The sequence below is a fragment of the Falco peregrinus genome, chromosome 2 (assembly GCF_023634155.1).
Source record: "Falco peregrinus isolate bFalPer1 chromosome 2, bFalPer1.pri, whole genome shotgun sequence".
Classification (NCBI taxonomy): domain Eukaryota; kingdom Metazoa; phylum Chordata; class Aves; order Falconiformes; family Falconidae; genus Falco; species Falco peregrinus.
The window spans coordinates 108,210,916-108,228,870 of record NC_073722.1 but is presented as its reverse complement, the minus strand read 5'-3'; the positions used below and the strand labels follow the sequence as shown (position 1 = coordinate 108,228,870).

The following is a 17,955-nucleotide window of genomic DNA, read 5'->3' as shown; positions in this document are numbered from 1 at the left end:
ACCCTAGTAGGGAGACTGGTGTCTGGAATGAGAATATCTGGGTCAGTCTCCTCCAGAGAGCTGCAGGACACGTGAGATGCTGCAGTGGTCTGGCTTAACCTCTTTCAATCTGGTGACTTCTATGGCTGTGTTAAGTCTCCATGGAAGATGCAGATTGACAGGCCTATAGCAGAGGTGGCCAGTGGACAGTGATTTGACTTGTTGCATCAAGATTTGGCAAGCCTAATGACTAGGCGATCGCTGGAGCTGTGAAGGAGAATGTGGCTTGTCAATAACAATTACAGTAACAGTAACAAAAATAATAAAGAATTCATTAGCTTTCCCCTGCTTGTGCTGGGTGTTTGTACATGCAGCACTCATGTCTGGGGCAAATGCATTGATGGGTGTAACACCTTTCCTTTTTTTTATGAGTGTACCTATTAATGGAAGCAGAGTGCATAATGTAATCTTAAAATAGCTACTCCATGAATGCAGAAACATTCCACTTCTGACTAATCGGCCATTCACAATGAGCATTTAAATATGCTCCAGAGACTGAGCGGCAGCTTTCCATATCTGTGTGAATGGAGCTAGAAACGTACTGCAGCTCAGAGCTGTGCAGGTGTTTTGTTCTCTTACCCCACATCTACTTGTCTCAGTGTAGCTACTTCTAGCCTGGGAAGCAGAATGCATATTCTGCTTGCCATCCCTTTGGGCAAGCAAGCTTATGGGGTTTTTTCATTCTCACTAGCCCCAAGACTGAGTATCTTGGAAGGACTGGACTGATAAACAGTCCTCAAAACCAGATTTCTCTTTCTCTTGGTTGTGAATGACCAGGAACACAAAGAGCTTATGGTCAGAGTCCTGGCTGTAGTGCATAGTTTGAAGAGCTTGGCAAGCAGCAGGGAGCCCACGTGCAGTGTTTTTTCTCTGACAGGCTGCTCCACAGCAATGTGTGCTGCTCCAGAGCCTCTGGCCCAGCTTCACAATGAGATTTAGATGTGCAGATCTGTCTGGGGGCTGCAGGGGCAGGATCTGTGTGGTCTGTCAGGTACCGGACCCAAAGCCTGTCCTAGCTTAAGGATTTCTCTTGCAACTGCTCAGCGTCTGCCCGGGGGATGGCACCAGGTTGCACAGGGCTCCCTCCCAAGGGACAGGTGCCATTGGAAGTGGTTATAGTCTCACCTGTCAGAAGAGGAAACGCTTTCATCCAGCCACTTGTCCTCACTTTCTCCCTGCTATGGGAGGGAATGGGCAAGGCACTTCTCGGGATTCCTCTGCATTTTCACTGGGTGTGCTTTGGTTTTTCTGTGGCACAAATATACATCTTCACTGGACTAGGTTGTTGATGCCTCGTGTGTAATGAGATAGTCCTTATGGTCTGCAGGTGCTGGACTATGTTGCACAAGCCTCTCCTGGCAGGCTGAGCATGGAGGACCGGCTGCCTGCTGCTAGTGCTGCCTTCATTCTCCTGCCCATGGCATTCAGGGCTGAGGGAGCTGGCTGGGCCGGCCAGATCAGCCAGGCGAAGTCTAAACAAGTGATTTTCTTTTGCTGATCCGTGTTGCTTTTCCAAATACCGCGTGGCTTCTGTGGCTATAATTGTATGGCCATCTCATTTAGAGCTGACCTCAAAGGCAAGTTCTCTCCTCTCCTCCCAAAAAGGGGGATTTTCACATAAGGGCTTACACTGGTTTAAGGTTGCTTTATCTTAGTAGAGCATAAACCTGTTTCTCGTTATCTTAAGGCAGAAAGCAACTGGGGGATTTGGATTGGACTAGATGATTGATTCCTGCTGATTTAAGCAATCCATAAGGAGTGCCTTTTGCCCTTACATAGCTAATCTTCATTACCTTATCTGGCATAGGCTATAAGTACTTACTCTGTGCTGTCTCTTGCAGCAGGACAAAGTGCCATACTCTAAGCATTGGCTTCTGCAGCTCTGCTCTTCAGGTGGTTATTTATGCAAGGTACTAGCCAAAGGGAAGGGGAGTTTTAACTGGATTAACCTCAAGAAGAGAATGTGGGGATTTAGGGATTAAGGAACCAAAGGCAGCCAGCAATCACTGACTTAAAACCTTCTGTAAGAGATCCAGTTTCTATAGGTTGGAAATGCAGTCCTTCCTTACCTGCATAGTGTTGAGATTGGCAACGCTTTTACTTTTGAGGTATTAGAGAACATGGTTTTAGGGATGCACAGAGTATGTGTGTTTTCTCATATAAGAGTTATGTATTGATGGGAAACGGTTCATAACTGGCAACTCTTTAAGAAAAAGGTGTTGAAGCACTGAGTGCTCAGATGAGATCTTAAACCTGGCACTTAGAAGGTGTGTTGGTGGCTTGCTCCAATATAATGAGAACATCTGGTTTCAATAAACTTGTAGCTCTCCTAGCTTCATGCATTCCCCTTTTACACCTTCTCCCCTTGCCCTGAAGCATTTCTATCGTCCCATGTATTCTTTTTTCCCCCACTGATGCTGTTACACATCCCCTGCAGGGCAAATCCTAGTAGATTACAGGATTGATAGAAAGATTGGGAGGCGTGGGAGAGATCAACAAAAACCTGTTATGAAGGAGACATGAGTTTTAGCATTGTGTCTCTAATGGCCAGTCTGCCGAAGGGGAAACAGATGGTACAAAGGAGGCTGGGATTATATACACAAGTACCGCAGGGCCACAAATCTGATACATCTATTGAACTTCCAGGGGTCAGGCAAATCCGGTCTTGTGCCAAGACTAATGTGGTTCCTTTGCCTTTGGCACAGTGTTCCTGTCCTCCTGTCATTAAGGGCTGTTCTGGACAGTGGGCTTCTGTGTCAGCCATTGCTATTCCTGGGAACAGCCAGGTTTGGCTTGGAATGAGGGCAAGTGGCTGTATGGAAGCGTTCCCTTCGACAGGTTAAGCTGTACCCACTGCCAGTGGCACTTCTGCATCCTGAGAGGGTGAAATAACCAAACATAACGCTGCCTTCTGGTTTAGTACAGCTTTTCTCCAGTTACCAATGTACACGTGTAGGAACGTGACTTCTTTTCTATCCTGGGAGAATGGGAGGATGGGTGGTGGCCACAGTCGCTCCCGGCTTTTGACACAGCCTGGCCATTATTGCAATATAATGTTTCGCAGAGGCTTAAGTTTCAGGAGTGATGCTCCCAGCTGCATGCTGCTTGCCAGGCGCCTGCTTCCCCTGCTGTCACCTGCTCTCTCTGGAGAGAGGTATGAAGTGACACTGTCATTCTGGGCTGAGCAGTGGGTAAATAAGCAAAGGCTGAATTCATCCTGGCTGAGGAGAAGCAGTACTGGAGCCACTTTTGCAAGAGACAATGATCTGTTTTTCTTGTATTTAACTTTCAGGCCCTAGAGAGTGTTGCAGTAAACAGGACACTGATTTGTTAATAGATGGAGAGCGCTAGATGACTACAGTACTAGAATTAATAGCTTGACAGCATTTCCTTTTTTCCTTTTCTCTCCTCCCACAGCAATTTGGACTGATACCCAAATAAACAATAACAAATAGATTTTTGGAGGAGCTGACTGGGAGAAATAACAGAAGTCAAGGGGCACTCTTATGCAACTTTGTTCTGCTTATATTTGACTCATCCAGAAAACCCTGTTCTACTCCTCAGCTTTGTTTTCCTTTCTCTTTTTTTTTTCTTTTTTTCTTCAACCCCTGTTGGAGGAGGTGCCATTGTATTTGCTGCCTTGCTTTTTGTCCCTTGGAAACTGCTTAGGCCCTTGTATCTCCAGTTGGCTGTAGGCATGCGGTGCTGAAAGAGTGTGGGCAGAATGCTACTCTGGAGAAACAGCATGCAAGAGCCTATAAACCAGCTGGTATCAGGCAAGAAAATGTCTCGGCTTGTTGACTTAGGTTCCAACAGCATGAGACTAATACCTGGGTGTATTTTTTAAAGAAGTGATTCTGAGTAGTTTATAACTGTTTTGTTTCAGTTGTAGTAGCAGTGGTCCCCTGCCAGACGCGGGGCAGCTGGGAGGGTGTTCTGCACCCTGGGGGTGGAGGATGTGAACAACGAGTACCTTCATACCTTGTAATTCTCTGCGGTGTCTTGCCAGGGACTATCTTCAGGCATTCCTTTCCATGGGCTCTCCAAAGACTCTGCTTTGTGTCCTGCATGTACAGAAAGCTGTCCCAGCAATTCCTTCTGAAGTTTTGCCTGAAACACTTGGTGAGTTTTTTCCCTACCCAAATGGAGGCTAGAGGTAAAGAGACTTTGCTGCCAGTTCCTGCTCTCACACAGAGTCTAAACTCATGTTCTTAAACCTCTACCAGCCACTTCTGTTCTAGATATGTCGCTGCGATAGAGCAGAGTCCCCGGCTGTGCTCTTGCTTGAATCCAGGGTTACGCAATAGCAGCCTGCAAGTGCCAACGCAGATGCTGCTGCATCCAGGCATGCTGTGCAATGTAGTTGCTTGGATACCTCCTTTTTTTGTGGTGGTTTTTTTTTGTTTTGTTTTGTTTTCCTCACAAAAGCTAGGTAACAATTTGCAACTTACAATTTACCATTGAACACAGATTCAGGTTAAGCAGTGTTAAGAATCTGACGTATTAATGACTTCCTCTCCATATTGCTTTTTAGAGATTGAGTATCATGGAACTCGAAAAGATTGAGTGTTGATCTGTGCTGTTTTCGGAGTCTTTATTTCACCTTCTTAAGTGTTAAATAACTTCCCACTTTGAGAATTCTTTTCATCCAGAAAATCATGTTTTAATTATTGATGCAATAGGCCAGGGGCCCTAAGAGGCCTGGCTGCTGGTGCTTATAGTTCAGGTAGGTCATGAGGATTTCTGCACTGCTCCTAATTCATCCACTGTGTCGTATGTTCGTTACGTCAAGGGGAGATTTGACAGGAGCTTGCAGGGATTGCATCTCAGAGGAGCTGAGTGGGTGAGAGTCTCTTCTAATGTTCTGGCAGGGAGAGAGATGCTTGCGTGTTACAGCCAGCCACTCGGCTTTAAGAGCGTACTGCTGAGCCGGTATAGGGTGAAGATGCACCTTAAATATGTCTCATAAATGCCTGCATGTGCTTTCCTCTGTAGTTTAAGGCAAGCTATCAATATGAAAAGCCTGTGCCTGGTTATGCTGTTGCTGGCCAGGAATTAGACTTTTAACAGGAGAGCAGTGCTGGCACAGCTTTGTTCTCTAGACACAGCTATGACATGAATAGGAATGGTATCCAGATAGCTCTATTCTTATCCTATTATGGGAATAATATTTTTCATGTAAGTTGCAGGTGAAGCAGCATTGCTTCAGTGACCCTACTGTACATTCTGGGAGAAGTCAGAGCTCTGGAGCTGTAACTGGAACTGCGCCTGCACAGAGCCCTAGAATAACTCCCTGGGTTTTAATGGAGATAACTGTAGCAGGGATACAAATGAGGCTGCTGTGAGTGTGCACCAAGGTAAACTAGATGCTAACAGGAAGATGGCTGATTGCAAGACAAAGACCCTTCCCTTCGCAGTGTACCTCCCTTCCTTCCACCTTCCTTCTCCTAAAATAGCCCTTCAGCATGAGGAGTGAAAACCAAATATTTCCCTCTTAAAAGCACATTTAATGTGTGTTCATTTCAATGGGAAACTGACTTAAACCAGAAGCTGGCATTGTGCACCTTATGCCTTGTAATGCCTAATAGTGTTGCTCATTAATGATAAAAGATTATCAGCTGCCCTTCCAGGTCTCCAACTTCTCTGCGTATGGCTCATTAGCCAGTTTGCTTTTCAGGCTCCTTCAACCTTGTTTAGCGCTAGCTGTTTTGTTTTTTGGTTGGTTGGGTTTTGTTTTGTTTCGGTTTTTTGTTGTTTTTGGTTTTTTTAATGGAGCAGTTGAGCAGACTCTCCCAGCTGGAAAGAGGCCCAGCTTCTAAGGTGAAGGTGTTGGCGCTCTGGGTGAGGAGGTGCACATGGCCACACTGCTTCTGAAAGCTCTTGAGTGCATTGGAAGGTTGAGCAAGGTCTGTGTATTTGCAGGTGGTGACTGGAGAGGGTCTAAGGTGTGGATGGCCATCCTTCATAATTGCATAGGGGCAATTTAATGCATGGAAATGTGTCGTCCTGCATGAATGGATAATGAACGGCTGCTCACTGTGGTAAATTGTGGAGCTGGGATTTCATTTTAATCACAGACTGTTCGTTGTGTAGAAGCCCTGCCCTGAGATTCACCAGTGTACACATGCATATCTTGACTTAGTCTTAGTCAAACTATAGCTCTGACATCAGCAACAGCTTCCAGTATGAAAACTGGAGTTAAAGTGCCTATGTTTATACAGCAAGTGAGTTTTCTCCCACTTGTCCCATCACCATAAGCATTTGCTATCGTTGTAGGGAAAAAAATGCTTCTGGATTTTAAGATTTCCAGTGGGCATCTTCATTAGTTTTGCCTAAAAGGACATTAAGCAGGTATCTTCAAGGTTCTGGGAGGGATCAAATGTAAAGCATCATAATTATGTTAAATATCTGCCTTTTCTTTCATACTTGTGCAGTGTTGAAAGGCCTTCTAAAAGTTAGAGGAAAGGTCTATTCAGGGAGACAATAGATTATTTTTTTTCTTAATGTCTAGAAATTATACGCTACTACATGGTTGTAGAGAGAAGTTATATATAATAGTCCTTTGGTGTAAGGATATTGAATGTAAATATATATCTACAATGTTTGTGTTGTGGGTTGGTTTGGGTTTTTTTTCCCTTGTCTGCATCTCTGTGATTAAGGCAAAAGCTGTTGTACTCCCTGTCAGGCAATCTTATTTCACTGCAGAAATTCAATTGACAGTAATCTCCTTTTTAATCTGTTCTTGTGGTGTAGTGTAGCAGGCTGTGTCACACTGTATTTCTCATCCTGACTCTTGTTGTACCAGTTGGAGCCTTCTAATTTTTGTCTTCAAGTGTTTGAGTTTTATTTCTGCAGTTTTTAGTGAGGCCTAATCTAAACAAGGCTTGCATAAATCTCTGCTCCAGCGGGAAGATGAAAGCTTTGATAAGGAACTTGTTTTTTTTCTCTCTCCAGAGCAGGAGCGCAGTGTCTTTGACCTAAATATACCAATTACTGACACAGCAAATGATACAGAAAACAATCCAGAAGGAATGCCAACCTCTGAGTGAACACTTGGCTGCAGAAAGTTACTGCTTGTGTGGAACCTTTACCACAGAAGAAATACGAGGATGAAAACAGTATTCATTCGTAACATTTTAGGCAAATAGTGATGAGTGAAAGAAATGGTTGTAGAAAGCTTCTTGTTTACCCCTTATTCCTATAGCTTTGGGGAGGTAAAAGCACATGCAAGACACAGTGCAGTTCTCCCCTGTCCCGTTTGTGGCCAAGTTTGCTCAGCTTAACTTTTTGAAGAATTTTTATGTCAAACTTAAAGGCTTCCTGGTACCAGCTTCTATTTTTTAAAAAGTGTTTGTGTGGCAAATGTAAGTATTTCAAAAAGTAGCAATGGACTAGCTCTCCAGAGCATACCAGGTGACTTCATTAATTAGTTTCCTAATTTTTAATAATGGTTAAGGTTAACTATCTCCAGAGATGGAGGGATTCTGAAATGAACTGGTTTTCAATTCAGCGTTGAGACCTGTCCTCTATACGTTGAATACTTGCACATTGCTACCAGATTGATAATTTCCATAATATACCGAATATATCAGTTCACTCAGACTGCTGCAAGTTTCTGGTTGTCTTTGTTCTCCATGTTGCAGCTGTAGAACTTACAAACTCTGGCTGCCCATGTTTTTTTGTGGTCAAATCACCCTTTTTAGTACCGAACTGCTACTGGAAATATGGTACCTTTTACAGTTCAGCACCCCCCCTCCAGCCCTGGAAGCTTCATCTGGTGAATTTATGTGTAGTCTTGGGCTTCTTGCAAGAAAAAGGGAAACCTTTTATCAATCTGGGTTTTCAAGTCAGCCCTTGTTTCTTTTTACCAACCAGAGTTGTTGTCACTGGCACTTCAGCCTTACTGCAAATGCAGGATGTGTGGGCTTTTCGCTAACACAGTTTATTTAAGAGATTGATACAACTCTGACTACTGCATGGAAGTCTCTCTGCTACAGAAATGTGTAATAGATATTTGGCAATCTGACTCAAACATTTGTCTTGCTTTGTTTCAGCAGATGATTTGAGATTATTGATAGGACCAGCCTTGTGCAGGGCCTGCTGTTGAATAGGCATCTGTCAAATAATTCATCTTGGAATGTGTTGAACACCAGTTCTATGTGATGTCTGTGCACAGACCCTGGTCCCTTGGACTTCAAGGACCTCTATCCAGTTGCTTCTTTGGGCATCATCTAATGCCAGTCTTGTGCAGATGTTGGATACCCGAGGGCACCTCTAATATCACCATGTGTGTGTCAGGAGTTGAGTTGAGCCCTAAGGAATCTGAAAATCCAGTCGATGCTTTTATCTCTAGGTGACTTGTATTGCATTAGAGGGAAGGCTGTGGCTGCAGTAATGGCACCCTCTCTGCAATACTCGACCAGACTGGGTTATCCATGCATTATGTAACAGTTGGGGGAGGGTGGTTTTTGTACTGACTTGCTTAATACTTGCTGACACACAAGGAGAGGTCCTGTATCGAGGAGCTTGCCACATACGGTACAGCTATAGCCCAAACAAAGATCCACAGGGCTGGGGATGCTCTGAAGAGGGGTGTTTGCATGGTTTAACCACTGGGTCGGTGCCTGGATGCACAGCCTCTGATTTGACTAAAGCAGCTGCCTTCTTCCCAGCAAAGGTCGTGATCGGCTCAGAGGCGCTTCGTGTGTGTTTGAACAACTGGATGGGATCTAGCCAAGGAAAGGGCAGGCAGAGAACTAGAAGACTGCTCGTTTAATTACAAGCCTTTTCTTTGTAGTGCCTCCTTTGAGACTGGGTCCAGAGTTGTTCACATGATGGTGGCTTGACAGTGTTAAGTGAAAAGCCTCCCTGATGGCATGGTTACATCTAAATCTTGCTGTGGGTTTGGAGGGATCTATAGGAACTAATTTTCTGTTGTATAAAGAAGCAGCTGCCAGTTGCATTTCACTTGAAAGACTTCAAATTCTTTGCCTCACATAGCTTCTGTGTTCCTACTCTTGCACAAGGCCTTGCTGCCCCTGTTAATAAAGATCTTTTTTAAAACTTTGAAAATTAATAGTTTCAAGAGATGAGTGTTTTCACATCCATCTCTTGGTTCAGCCTTCCTGTGAGGAATTTGGGATCACTCACTGTTGGTGTTTGTTGCTGGACAAAGGATTCCTGTCACGGGAAAGCATACCAAACAATGAAAATAATGAAGTTGCCCATCCAAAAAGCAATGCCTAGCCAAGATTTAGAAAATGGAGAAGGGGGAGAGTTCTGTAATGTGTGCACGTCACACCTGTGAGCAAAATGTTGACTTACGGGGTGAAAACTAAGTCGTTGGTGCTCTCCTGATACTGATGGCTGTGATCACTCACACTTCTGATAAAAACACTTCCCAGGCATTGACTATACAGGCAGCTATGTTGGCATAAAACCATATGTAGCAAAAGAGATTCCAATTTAATAACTGCTTAATATTTGAAAGGTGTATTTTTAGGGTTTAGTCTGTGTGAAATGTGCCTTGGTTAATAGAAATGTAGTGAATATTAGATGCATGACTTACGCTAACAGTCATATCTCTTACAGGAAAAAGAACTTGCTGTGATGTTCCTCATGTTAAATACAGACAAACAGCTCTAGTCCCTGTACATAAGAATGCAGATTGAATCTTGTTTATCATTACATCAGTCTGCAAAAAGGAGATTTATAAGAGCAGAATTGTTTGCATGACACGAAGTGACACCCATTGTATAGAACAGAATAGCACTCAAAAATTTCTCTCCTCTCCCTTGCCCTTTTGATGACAGATAGTTGGCAGCGGATCAAAGCACAAACAGGATTAATGTTTTGCATATTCTGTCCTACATGGCCTGAAAGGAGCAGAGATGGAATTTTTCATCTTTCACTTTAAACTGCATTTAATATCGTGGCCTAGTTTAGAGCTATGCGACTCATTCCTTCCATTTCCCCTGAGGCCTCTGTTTCTGGTCAAGGAAAGCAGGGCATGACTCCTTCTGGAGCTCATCAGTGCTTCCTCCTTGCAAGCTGGTGGAGGAGGCTGGAGCAATCCAGCATCAGGAATCTCCAAGTAGCGTATATGGAAGCTGCTGTCTCTTGCACCTATTGCTGTGATTACAGCACGGGTGCTGCAGGGCACAGAGACCTGGGGCTGGGGCAAGATCCAAGGTTCTTGCTACCACCTTTGCGATGGCAGCTTTCAAAGCTGAAGTGGGGCACTGTCACAGGTCATACCTCCAAATGGGTGGTTTCAGTGTCCAAGGATGCTGTCCAAGCACGTTCCTTCTCAAAGTGTAAACTGTCTTCTCAGAGACATCCTCAGAAAGGACTGCTTTGATCCACATTTTAGCTGATCGTTGTTGCACTGGCAGCAGTGCTTCCTCCTCTTTGGAAATGCACTGAAAATGGCAAGAAAATTGGAAGGTGCTTGCTTTAGTAGTCGTGTCAGTATTGGAGTATTTCCTTCACTGAAGCTTGCACTTGACCATGCATTGGGCACGTCTTCTCTGTCCTGCCCTCCCCTCTAGTGGGGTGACTTGTCATTGCAGCTTGGTTTGGCGGACAGTTACTAAGGTTTTTGTGATGTTTTGCATCTTTAGAATTACATAGTGACCAGAACACAGCGCAGAGAACTATAGGACAGGTATGGAATACACTGCGTGGTAGCACAGACTCGTGGAAGAGGAGAAATAGTAGTGGTGGGTATGTGAAATCTGGGAGTGTTGGATGTATCTTCTTTCATACTGGATGCTCTCTGTCCATGAGAAGGTATGGATGTGTTTGCAAAGGAGACAGTTGATGCAGTGAAGATGATTCAGATACCTGAATCTGACCGCTCTTGGCAATACCAGGCTAAAACATGACATACAGGGAGGGAGTAGGCTGCAGGCTGGTAGAATTGCTGGTGGGACAAGGAGGACATTAGTGAAGCCGAGTTTTGTTCCAGATAGGATTCCAGGTACTGCCAATGGGTCTCTTGCTCAAATCGCACTTGTCTACAGTTCTGTTTTTGTAGACAGTCAGCTATAATATGAATAAATGTGCTTCTCACACAAATCTGCTACATTTATGTCTGATATTAAAGAGATCTTGTAAGAGCTTCAGCAGAGACAGATGGTAATTGATTGGGCCATGTCTAGCCTCCTCCACACTGAGCTCCTGAGGGCTGAATTTTGAGTGGAGCTAAGATAATGATCTGCATATTTCTTCTGCTGTCATTTGTGGGACTTTTGACTATGCCATAGCAGACTTGCCAGTTGCTGTGACAAGGGGTTTTTTGGCATGTGGAAATGGCCATTCATTATAATACTAAAAATGTTTGCATAGCAAACATTTTCACAGTAGTTCAAGTGCTCTTTCAGTTGTTTTACCTTACTGTGGTTTGAGGAACTTGTTCTCAAAACTAAATATATGCTTTTGATCTATTATGTATTATTGAAAAACCCCATCGTGTCTTTAGCTGCCCTACGTGTAATTAAACCTCTTCCCCTCCCCTCTGACCTCTTCCTTTTGTGTCCGTCCCCCCCCAATCAACTTTTTTGTCAACCCACAGGGAACTCATCGCAGCTTGTGCTCTGGCAGGATCTGGGAAGTTCTGTCAATAACAAACACACCCACAACAGCTAATGGTGTTTTCAACAGGACTTGAAATAAATAATAAATTTGTTCAAAGGAGTCTAACTGCAGAGCTGATGCTGGCTTCCAGTTTCTTGTCTTGCTGATCTTGTTTTGGACATTTAGCACACCACGTCCTTAAGGTGATGAAGCATTGTGAATGAAAGGTGGTGTGGTTCTTAGTATCTTTGTTATGCTTGAGTTTGTCATCCCCATTTAACACCACCATCGTAATGCTGTGAGGCCATTACATCAGATCAAGCAACCCAGAGTAGAGGGCTTGGGGATTGGGCAAAGCCAGTGATGGTAACGTGTGTATGGCTAGTATCTTTCTAAGTTTAACAGGGTGGATGACACTTGAATGACTGAAACTTCATACTTTCCAGACCTGAATCCTCATTCTTCAAATCTTGTGTCCATGTTTTATTTGGGTTTGGGGCATTTTGAGGGGTTTTTTTTGGTTACTTCTGCTACAAGAATTTCTAATGTGAGAGTCAGTTAAGGAGAACCCATTGAGATGTCTTGTGAGTTGTCCTCAACTCTTAGCACCTAGTGGTGTAAAGAACATGCTGCATCCCTCTGTTTCTGTAGGCAGATCTCTAGAAGCTAGTGCATCTGCTCAGGATAACCCAGAGGGACCGGTGTTTTCAAACACAGGGGCAATAGACAGTTGTGCACACTGGCACAGCCCGAGGTGAGTTTAACTCTGTGTGCTATACCTGTTTGTCAGAACTGCTGTGTGGCACTGAGGAGGTGGCCTGTGTGGCTTCTATGGTGACACTGGCTGCCTTGCTAGGAGGAGCACTGTGTGATCTTGGGGATCAGAGCTATCCTTTTCACCACAGTATCTTCTACTCCAACCCACAGGGAATTGCCTGCATTTCCCAGTACTGGGATGAGAAATGAATATACATACTCTCCTGGGAAGTGCTAGTAATTAGGATTACAAATTTAGGGGAAGAGGAGCAAGGCAAGGAGGTATGAGAAGTAGGTAGGACTGAAGCAGACTTTCTTTGCGTGCTCTAGAAATGCAGGTACTGCTTTTGTGCATGCAAGACAGTTAAGCACTAGTGAACTGCTTGGAAGTACTCGATGTCTTGCTTCTGCAAACTTAAAATGCTGCTGCTACCACCTGTCAAGCCAAAATAGACCAGAATGCAGAATGAGCAGCGCGATCCATTGAATAGTTATTGCCCCTGAGGTATTAAGCAAGACAGTCAAAATATGCGTTGACTTTGGCTGTGTGGGGAGCACAAATGACCAGGACAGCTGTCCAGTATCTGGAGCTGTGGACAGCAAACAGTCTGGCTTAGATAGGTCCTGAGCCAGCATGGTTATTGCAAAAGCTTGAGTAATGGAAAGTGATTCTATACCAGTGGATTCCTACTTAGCAAGGCCAGTCTTGGGTCTGTATCCCAGAAAGTGTCCTGGAGTGTCCTGCCAGACAGTGAAGGCAGCTGAAACTTCATCTTGGGAACAAGGGCTTGGCTCCCTGATCTGAAAGAGCTATGCTGCTGCTCCTCTGATGGCTGCTCTTCATCTGTGTATTTGCACCCTTCTGAATGATACTGCAGCTTGTTTTCTGTTGACTGTGGAGTTCACTGGTGTTCTTGTTTTGGAGAGGTCGGGCATGCTAGCTTCCTTATCGAGTTGCTGAGCTAATTCTAAGGTATGATGAGTAGAAGGTATTCCTGCCAGCTCTTGCTTGTTGTAGATGGTTTGCAGGTTTTAGCTTGAATTTGTGGTTGCAGGTGGCTTCAAGTGAACTACTTCATAGTGGTGTTCTAGTTCTGTTCTTAGAAATAGAAGACCAGTAGTAAGCGTGCATTTTCTAGTTATTCTTATATCTCACAGATTCAGATCATTTAAGTAAGAGAGAAGCAGAATATCCAGCAGGAGTATCTGTATTTAATTCTGTATTAAAAAACTAAACTTAGTATGATCTTTGCATACAATAAATACAAAGAATGTAGTTCAAAAGATTGTCACGAAAAAACATGGTTTATATGGTTACCTTACGGAAACTTTCCACTCCTCCCCTTTTCTGAGCTTGATGCTTACGTGTGCTAGTTTCTGTAGGGTTTGTAAATGACTTTACTCCAGAACCTTTCCCTCTCCTGTTGCTTCCCTTTGCCTCCTGCCCTGGGCGGCACGCAGGTACATGTCTTCTTTGGTTGGGCTGAACCAGAGGCCCCAGGACATGTAGTTTCTCATTTCCTTTTTTCCACCGACTCCATTTGGAATTAACATTTATCTTGTTCCCCAGCCTTCCCCTAGCCCATGAAACCTCTTACACACCTTTCCTTAGTTTCTGTCTGTGTGCCATGGTATGTAAAACAGAAAGCAGTGTATGCATGATAGAGCATCTTCCAAACTGCTTTCCTGAAGCAAGCTGAAGAGGAAGAAAAGGATAGTTTTCTTTCTTGGAGTTCCTGTACTGTCTCCCCTGGGGTTGTTCATGGGAGGAGGTTCTCAGAGCTGTTGCAGAATTGTTTGAGCAGGGACAGTGCTGGGGAGGAGAGCACCGTCACTGGATTCATATAAATTGAACTTCATCCATGTGAGAGACACAGTCACTCTGCTGACATTTTGGCTTCAGGGTTTCAACTCTTCTGCAGGTGTTTGCTGAAGACTAACTGGACTTTCTTAATCCCAGCTTTCCTGCTTAAGAAGCATAGAAGTAGTACTTCATTTTGTGTTTGCCTTCAGGAGCATTATAAAGTGACCCGTGAGTTCACAGAAGTAATGCAGTGAACATGACGGTTCACTCTACTATTGCTGTGATGTTACATGTGCCAGCATCCTTGCTCATAAGAGGATGTGTTCATCTTGATGATGGGGTGAGTGATAGAAAAAGGAGAGAAATGGAATATCTGTGCTGGAGCTTGATAGAAAGAAGATGGGAAGATAGAAAAGAGCTCTGTAACCAGTTAGGAAAAAAAAAATGAACAGAGAATTAAGTGCCCACTCCATGACTTCATTAGTAAAACATTAGCACCCTTGTTGCCATAGTGGCGCAGGTCTCTTGCAACCACCTGTGTGCTGGTTCATGGCTTGAAAAAATGACCAAAACACATGGTGCCATGCTGACGCCTTCCTCTTAGTGTGGGTCAGTTCTGCGCAGCTCCACGGACCGTATGCTGCCAGCAAATGTGGGCGCTTGCTGGGGAGGAGTTCTGCAGGAGGGAAGCCTAAAGCAAGCTAGGAATAAAGTTAACTTTTTGCTTCCTTTGTCGCCTTGTGCTGAATTCTGGTTTTCTTGGGATGGCCCTGTCCTGATTGAACACTTGATATGTTTTAAAATGTGTTTGCTCCTGCAGACGTATACAAATGTAGTAAGTTTTCACTGATAAAACAGATCCTATACCCTATCTCCAGCCAGTGCCTGGCAATGCACATGTAAATGTACCGTGAAGCAGAAGTAATTGCTGAGATCTCTACTGAGGTATTACTTTGGGCTTTAGCAGGTAGACCTAGTAAAATTCCACAGCACATTAGAGATTGTGCATGTTAATTTTGCATCTAAAGCAGTGTAGTATGTCATATTTCTACTTTCCAGTCTATCTTCACTCACCCAGTCCTATTTGGCAGTTTATTACTTGCTGGTTTTGTGGATTCTTACACTTGATTGCTGACACTGGACTATGAATTAATATGATCTACATCAAGGTGATAAAAAACCCAGAGATTTTTGCCCAAGAAGTAAACTATGTGTTTGGCTCTTGGCCTACCTGGTTTGGCCGGGGTCACTGGAATTCCATACAAAAGCATGCTAAATCCTGCAGTGGCAAAAATTCTTGTGATGGTGAGTTTTTCAGAGGGTTTTGTGAGAACATGAAGTGACAGCTGAGCCGAAAGTGAGTTCCTCTATCGTGACAGCTACATGCAGAAGCACTGAGAGTTTCTTTTGCCTTCTACAATCAAACCAGAGACATGCAAGTTGTTGGATTCTGCATATATTAAAGCATATTAACTTTTTTCTCCTTTCCTATATACACAGGAGGCAGACAGCGGGGAAGAAGAATGCCGGTCCCAGCCCAGAAGGTAAGACTGTCACTTGAGGCTTGCAAGAGTCCTCAAGGATGCCTCTGTGTAAAATGTGCCACAGGGGGTTTTGTTGTTGTTCTGGCATGTTCTGCAAACACGCATCACACTCTGCCTGTCCTTAATGTTGCACAACTGTCTTGTGTGTGCCTTACTGAAAAATATATTTAACTGTGGCCTAAATAATGTTCCCAGTAAAGGAGTTGCTGCAGCAGGAAATGGGAGAAGTCAGATTGCACACTAAAAAATATATATGGGGAACAGTTTGCAAAGATGTCAGCGAGTATATTCTTCAGACTGTTGTCTGCATCTGGGAAGGGGTGTCTTGCCTGTGGACATGCTCTGAATAAGATGGTGATACTCAGCTTCTCTGTGCGTGTGGAGACTTTGCTTATATCTTTAGGAACAAATCCTGGTTGTGTTGTTCCTTAGCTCCCTCTAATGTCATATGTTGTTTCTCAGGATTTGGTCCCTCATCAGAATAGTCTGAGAGGAATAACCATACTAAACAAACTCTTGCTCTCTGGTTAAAAAGCCTCTGTTGCCACCAAGAGCTGCATTGGATTACTCTAGTTAGCAGAGTATAACAGGAGAGCCTTCAGCAGTGATAGTCATCCTCTAACAGTATTTTTCTTGGGATTTGTGAAAAGTTGTACTTCTGGAAGCTGGAGTACAGGGTGGTCCTGTGCCATAAGGGTGCATGCTGCTTAAAATAGTGTGTTCAGTGGATGCATAGATATTTGCTACTGATGCAGGGGTTAAATACCTACTCCAAAGTTAGGAGAACGCTGAGAAATTGCAAGGATTTTTTTTTTAGTTGTGATTGTTTTGCATGGAGATGTTCAACTTTTGTAAATGCTGATTTCAGTTGCTTCAGGAAGAACCTTTTTTCATAAATGCTTATCCCTAAAAACCAAACAAACTTGGAATTCAGCTGATTGAATGGTGACAAGTATTAATGGTGATTTTATAATGCAGTCATAGTCTTAAGGGTAGCCTTCTTGAAGTCTGGTGAGATTTGTCTCCTAAGCCATCAAAAGAATTACTTCAGCTAAACTTAATAAAAGCAAAACTTACATATACCAGGTAACTTCTCCAGCAGCAGGATCACTTCCTTGGCTTAAAATGTTGCAGTCCAATTTTATGAAAGACGTAAGATTCCCTCCAGAGGGAGTAAAGGGGAAGCGAAGGTGAAATAGTTTCTTTATGAGCTCTTAGGCTGTTACAGTTCTTTGCTTAATGTTTTTTGTGTGAGTAGGTAAGAACAGAAGCCGTAATTTCTAGTATTTGAAAGGCTTAAACAAGACTTGGGCTTTGGGTTTTGGGCCAACTTGGATGAATCTTCAAAAGTAAAAGCTGTCCTGGTTGCATGTTCCCATGATTTCAGTGTAGTCCTGTGACTGTGTGGCCTGGGCAAAGTGACTGGTCTGTTTTATTTAGTCTTCTACCTTTAAATGATGATTTAAGAATTGCTGTCTCTTCATTTTACAGCTTTCATGGCTGAGAGGAAAGCTGGAAAGCACAATTCCCAAAGGCAGAAATTGAACTCAGCTAAACCCCGATTTTTAATTTCACTCTTAGCCTTCCAGCAGTCACAAGATCAACTCATGACTTGGTCTCAGTATACATAATGTATTGGAGGGGATGGGAGGTATTTAATTGTTGTGGGCACTTAGCAACAATTGTAGGTTAGGTTTGAAATGAACATTTTAAAATATATTTGAAATAACGTCCTGGGGTAGGAAATGACAACCTGCTGTTGATGTGGTGATCTGAACTCTGTACCTCCTGTTACTGGGGTCAGAAAGCTAATTGAAACCATGATCCTTCTTAGGGAAAACAAGGGGGTGGGTGTCGAATGTGTCTGAATACAGTAGGATAAAAATAATACAGTCAAATGTGGTAAGTAGTCAACCTGGAGTCCTGCTGTGGAGGAGCAGCAGATGTCTATAAACAGCTCTTGAGTGTATCTAATCCCCAGTTTTCAAGAGAACATAGCAAGTAGTAGCTATTAAAAAAACAGACAGTAAAAAGGCAATGGACTGAGTTTGGCTTTAAAAGAAAGGTACGTTATCAGCTGCCATGTCACCAAAGTAGTGCTCTGCAGCAGCCTGACATTCCTAGCTGCCTGCCTGGGCAAGGCCAGGCTGGCAAAGCTCCCCTGATGCATAATTTGGGTGAACTGGCTATAGCTATGGTCAGTGTTTGGGGTGAGGTTTTTGCCATTTGTAATAT

At 43.7% G+C, this 17,955-nt stretch overlaps 1 protein-coding gene across 2 annotated transcripts in view; it reads left to right on the top strand.

Moving 5' to 3' along the window:
- The window catches only part of SSH2 (slingshot protein phosphatase 2), a 103,585-nt gene that overhangs the window by 19,056 nt on the left and 66,574 nt on the right, over nt 1-17,955 (top strand). The window contains exons 1-2 of one of the 2 annotated variants that reach the window (XM_055794479.1): nt 4,093-4,161; nt 15,677-15,720. In XM_055794479.1, the coding sequence (XP_055650454.1) occupies nt 4,108-4,161; nt 15,677-15,720 (98 nt within the window). In that variant the 5' untranslated portion in view covers nt 4,093-4,107. Of the gene's footprint in view, nt 1-4,092; nt 4,162-15,676; nt 15,721-17,955 lie in introns of those variants that run through there. The other variant, XM_055794481.1, reaches the window with a different exon arrangement.